Source organism: Rhagoletis zephyria, unplaced genomic scaffold, assembly GCF_001687245.7.
Source record: "Rhagoletis zephyria isolate East Lansing unplaced genomic scaffold, Rhagoletis_zephyria_1.1 Rzeph_scaffold_10166, whole genome shotgun sequence".
NCBI lineage: Eukaryota > Metazoa > Arthropoda > Insecta > Diptera > Tephritidae > Rhagoletis > Rhagoletis zephyria.
Window position 1 is genome coordinate 15,833 of NW_016167244.1, and position 6,130 is coordinate 21,962.

At 36.5% G+C, this 6,130-nt stretch overlaps 1 protein-coding gene across 1 annotated transcript in view; it reads right to left on the bottom strand.

Annotated features, from left to right (window-relative positions):
• The window catches only part of LOC108376273 (uncharacterized), a gene marked incomplete at its 5' end in the record, with an annotated part of 18,664 nt that extends 12,580 nt beyond the window's left edge, over nucleotides 1–6,084 (bottom strand). Inside the window, 2 exons of the mRNA XM_017632472.1 lie at nucleotides 5,514–5,576; nucleotides 5,642–6,084. Coding sequence (XP_017487961.1) covers nucleotides 5,514–5,576; nucleotides 5,642–6,084 — 506 coding nt within the window. The remainder of the gene's footprint in view (nucleotides 1–5,513; nucleotides 5,577–5,641) is intronic.
• Between the last annotated feature and the right edge of the window lie 46 nt (nucleotides 6,085–6,130).

The window sequence follows — 6,130 nt, forward strand, 5'->3', positions numbered from 1 at the left end:
GACTGAGTTCTTTTATCGCACATATGTATTCAAACAATTTCATTTTCTAAAAAGGCTAGCTACCTTAGTGTTTATAATTACATTTTAAATAATAGGGTATCTAAACCTAGTTCATTTATAAAATTTAAAAGCTTGAATTTATGTAAAATAAAAAATTATAAATATAAAATTTCACCTAATAAATTTATGTTCAGGATTAATTAATTTCACCAGGGAATAATTGTGCATTAATGAGCAGCAACTAGTTCCACACGGTATTACTCGATATCAATTAGTCTCACTTTAATAATTGTAGATCAATTAGTCTCCGACTCATCCCAAATGTTCTAACTGCGGTCTCAACTCCCCATAAGCGAATAAACTGCTAGACTTCTTTCAGAGTGGCACCGCACCAAGAGAATATAGTTTTTTTTGCCGCAATTACATATATGTACTTGACTTAGCTTTGTTTTTCCTTATGCCGTTGTATTCACTTATAAAATCAAAAAAGCCCATAATACCATTTTGCATTAAAAAAAAAAACTTGTAAAACCATTTTTTGTGTAAAAATTTTGGAATGACTAAATTATTTTAGCAATTCCCAATGCATTTAAAACTTTTCAATTGTTTTAGTAACAATCAAAGAACCGCAAAACCTCAAATTTGCGCTCTAATTGCAAATGGCACTCCAGCACACTCGCCAAAAAAAAAAAAAAAACAGAAACACCAAAAACATTTAAACAGTAAGCATCGAAAAAAAATGTGTTTTGTCTACAATCGTGTTATTTAAGCGATCAATCAGTCAATGCCGGTAATTTAAACATATTTTAGGACCAACATAACTAAGCGCTTTAATAGCTACTCTGCATTTATAAAAAAGCGAACTGCTACTCAGTTTGCAACACAAAAAAAAAAGTTCTAACTTCTGAACAAATACATGCGTAGATATGTATGTATGTATGTATGTTTGTATATTTGTATCTAGATACCTGCAAATGATTGAGTATGTGCCGTTGGTATTGAAATTGCCATCGTAATCGGCATATATTTACATACTTCTATGCATGCCTATATGTATGTATGTATGTATGTCTGTGGTTAACCAAATAAACATTGTCATTGGCTCGCTGGTTAATGCAAATATATTTATAACACTCGTACCTTTGCAAATCAAATGTGAATATTCTAAGTTTTCAAGTTGAAATGAATCGACGAAACGCAAAACTAAATGTGGGTCAGTTGGGTGACCATTTTTGCAATTTATTTGATCTTTCAAATGGCATTATTTTTACAAACTTTTTTTATTTCTTTTTTTAGTTTTAAATTTGTTTTTTTTTTGTTTTTTTAGTTTTGGTTTAGGTTTTTTACTTCACCCGTAATGTTCAAAGGTTGCTGGTGGGAGTTAAAACAAACCCACAGTTGCAAAAGTTTTGAGTAAATGTGCGCAAATTTGCATTTAATGCGATTAAATTTATTCCATTTATGCAAATGAATCCATGACTTTGCGAGCCGCACCGAATTGGTGTGATTAGAAAGGATTATAAAAAATTTCGTTAGCTAATTATTTTGAGTTTGAAAGTAAATGCTTTTGTAGCTAATTAAATTTGGCTAACTTACAATTACATAAATTATCACTTTATTATGCATATAAATAAGCGGTTTAAATTGCAAATTATCGCAATTATTTGGGGGTGTAATTTGGTGGAATTAGTTTTTTTCTGCAAAATGCTCTTGAAAATGGTTTATTACAGTTAGATAAAAAAAAACACAAAAAAATTAGAAAATAAAAATGTTTAATAACAGTTCTCATGGGTTGAACGAGCACGCAATGTTTACTACTTGTACGGGCGTGTATGTGTGTATGTTAATGCCATTACATAAAGTTTTCTTTTACGAAAATCGTGCATTTTGATGAGAAAATGCGTTTAGCAAGGCTGAAACAACGGTCCTTGGTAGGGGATAGGAATGCCGTTTTTGAATCGATTAAATCGAATATCGATTAATCGAGCCTTCCCGATTCGATTTTTTGTCAATTTTTTAGTTCCGGTTCGATCCGTTAATCGATCTGGAGTCGGGAGTCAAAATTTGATTTTTTCTCAACTGATGCAAAATAAAGGGGGCTGGGCCCTCGCACCATCCAGCTTGAGGCAGCATAGACCAAAAGATTAAATGACTTGCTTTTCTTTCTCCTTTAACTACAGGGCCCCTTTGGGAAGCCTCTTGAAAATAGGGCAAAAATAATTAATTTCGCTGACAAAGTGCCACATCTATTATAGTATTTTTTTGCTCCGGACTAGTTAGATATTACATCATCTAGCTGTGATTTAGAGTGTTTGCTCTAATTGATTTGCCAAATAGTAGCCAAAGCGCAACTTGGAACAGAGTGATATCGAAAAAATTAAACCTTTTCAAACCTTTGGAAAATAGTTCTACGGCAACACACAATCATTGCCTCCTCAGTAAAGTGCTTTCATTAGCAGGAAATGTTTATTCACTTTAAATACTGGTTACTGCAGTTACACTTAATGAGTTTTTAATAAATTAGTTTTTTCATATATATTAGGGAGGCCATCGAAAATGCTTTTAGAAATTTCAAGACCCTACCACCTAATATTATTCGCCTATTTTTATAGATTTCTTAAAGGTCATTAAGAGGTCGCAACCTATCGATTTAGGCCAGAAAATACGATTTTGTAGATTTATGAGTTTTTGAATGATGATTTTTGCTTCGATTTCAAAGAGCGAATATGCTCTGAGAAGAGGGTATACAGGTCATTAAAATGGTATATAATAAGCTATTTTCGGACTAGGCTGGTTGGAATTTTTTATCGGGTAAATTAAAAAAACACATATTTCTCTTAATTTTTAAATTTTGAACATCGATAATTTCCACAATTTTAAAATAAACTGATACCCCATTTATTGCGATAAAATTGTCGAATTTAGGCGACTTTTCTTTAATACGGCCTCGAATTTATATGTGTGTATGTATCGGACTTTCAGATTTTTTGAGAAGTGTGGCTAAGGAACTCATCAATATTTATTCAAAATTGATATATACAATCGCTCTTTAGCAAAAAATTGCTTTTTCCAAAAAATTTAGGAAGATGGGGGTAGCACCGCCCACTTATACCATATATGTGCATCCCAAAAACTACTAGACCGATCTCGACCAAATTTGGTACACACATTGCGCATAGACTTCTTAAGCGGCATATTGAACATTTTTGAAATCGGATAAATCGGAAACGGCTGCGCAAACTGACAAACACAAGCACGCCACTTGCTTACAAAAGTGACAAAGATGCGTCGCTCAACGGATAAAGCCTTCAAAGCCACTGGATTGGAAAGTCTAAGTACACTAACGCTAAAACAACTGTGAAAAGCGGGAGTAACCCACCTCTCCGCGAATTTACATAAATCGGTCGCTTGTCACCATAGAAATACTTAAAATGTAGAAAACAGATCCCGAAAGAAATACAGGAGAGCTTTGTCACCCGATATCTCTGAAGTGAAGACAGCTGAAGCCTTGTCACTGCCGCCATTTACCACCAAGTAGAGCAGTACATCAGCACGACTTCCTTGACATGAAAAAGTCCTCTTGTCAGAGGACGGTAGAACTAGACCTGCCGAAAGCTGAGACTAAAGGAGTGGTCTCTTCCGCCTGTGGAGATAACATTTATCTCAAAATCCGGCAAGTGTTCGATTTTGGCATGGATAAATGACATTAATGACTTTTGGTTCTAAGTAAAAGGGTATCCCTCAGGCCTTTCCAGCTTCTTAACTAAATATAACTTAACCATTTCTCTTTGTTGGCAGCATATGAGTATAAGACGATTGGCTGTCCGGTTCTAAACTAAGTCGTACATCTGTGGTCGTCGAGGACTAGCAAAACTTAGTAGGCGAAGCTTTGGATAGATCTCTCGAACGTCCCAATGATTTCAATCGAGGAGCATAACAGCACGCTGAGAAAGTAGTTCCTGTTGTTGTATTACCGTACATCCTTTCAGGCAGACGAAAAGCTCCAGTCTCTCCTCGAAGCCAGCGTTATTTTAGCTCAACTCCGTTTAGGTCATTGTACCAAGTTAAACTCGAAAATACCCAAAATTAGCCGCCGTATACCCGACCTATGTACGTACCTATGTCCAAAAAATGAAACTCATTAATTTTACACCTCTCTCCCAATTTTGCAATCAGCACTAAGTACTTAGACGCTTAGAGTTGCACACTACCACTCAGTCGCTCCCGAAAGACAACTGCAAACCTTCGAGAGAACTTCCGCCGGGAACATGTTTCTCATAATAGTTTCTTCCAAGGTATTTGTGAAATTAAGATCTACAGCACTTAAACTGCATTGGCTGCTGATGATTGCTGGAAAGTCTGAAGTTTCTATTTCTCACAAACTATTGGAGATAGCCAGAACAAACATAATTATTCCCACAAGTCAAAAGATATATTTCAGGGTATATATTTTTACGAGTCGCTCACAAATGACATGCGATTACGCTGGCGGAATGACTCCCGTCTAGCTTTCCTATCAAACAATTTATGCGACTTCCGCTTACTGTGAGTTCTTTCCAGTCCAAAGTTTTTGCGATTAACGCGGCTTGTAAAATTCTTTTGCCCACAGAAAAAACACTATTTCTCGACCAAATTAGATAAGATACAATAAGGGCCGTTGAAGCTTTACCCTTTACCTCATTAAAATAAATGCCTTTTTGGAGAAGTGTTCATTCAAATTACTCTCAATGTGCTCTGAAGTATCTATTTTTCTGAAGATTTAACCTGCCTATTAAAGAGGCTATACACCTTCCCGATTTAGCGAGTATTTCTCTCTCTGAAAGTCATGCCTGAGCAAAGCACAATTATTTTCCGGCAAAATAAGTTGCAAAAAAGCCCGGTCGGTCTGTGACTTTTTCCTTTTTAAATCTAAGATCTTTCATACATATTTTCTATGTAACTCATTTTAATGAAGGTCCCGATTTCTTATGGATAAGCTAGCCGTAAGTTAAAGAACGAGACTTAAATAACAACCAAATATTTGTCTGAACTCGCTGCTGCTTTTACATGGAACTGAGCATAGAGTACTTTTGTTATTGCATAGAACTGAATAGAAAAAGAGTTATTTAGACTTAAAGGGAAAACTTTCTTTGTTCACGCAACAGAACTGCATGACATCTCAATAAATTTATCTAATTTTCTTAACTATATGGATCGGATTTATCAAATATTTGCCATTCAATAGTCTACAAAGCACAGGAGTTAGACTCAAGCCCAGAGAGCACCTAATATATTACACGCGCTACTAATGAATTTTAGGTCTCTTGAAATAGTTTGCTGAATATTTAAAGTATTTTATTAGTTGAGTTAAAAATTACACAAACCAGCTTAAAGCATTTTTACAGCCCCGACTTAAAAATATACGCATTATGAGCCCTTAAAAGAAATTCCAAATCCTCTAAAGCAGTTTCCAGTCTTGCAATTTAATATTTCATACTCCAATTCTGCAATGGCTTATGTTATTTGTTACTTACCAGTCATCTTATCCATGCCCAAGCCGCCTTCAACGCGATCATTATAGCTATTTCCTGGGCGCCCTGGAAATTTTTAATTTTTGATTAGAAACTTTCTGCTCGCATTATTTTGATAAATATTTTCTTACTTTTGCTGCCATTTAAGTAGTCCTCTGGATTGAAGTAGGTTGCTATGGTCTTATCGCCATCATAACCGCCATCTGGACGTGCAGCTGTGCCATTTCGACGCACATAGCCATAGTCACCATAGCCACCACCAGGTATGCTGGGTTCACGCATTGGTGGCCGCATTGATGTGCTTAAACCATTGGGTGGATCTGGCCGATTTGTATAATCCACAAAATCACCTGGTGGGCGTGAGCCATTGCTCAAAGTGGGTGGTAGTGCGGATGATGGTGGCCGCTGTTCATAAGACGGACGCCTATTGAGGCCATCATATTCTGGGCGTGTATAATAATTTGGTGGTGTTGTGGGGTCGTAATCGGGTCTCGTGGGACGCTGGGCATTAGGAGGGCCGATGGGCCGATCCGGACGATCAATGGGGTATGAACCGTGTGAATCTGCACTGCCGCTGGCATGAGAGCCTGGCCAGTCGGGTCGATCGCTGGAGTAAGTGC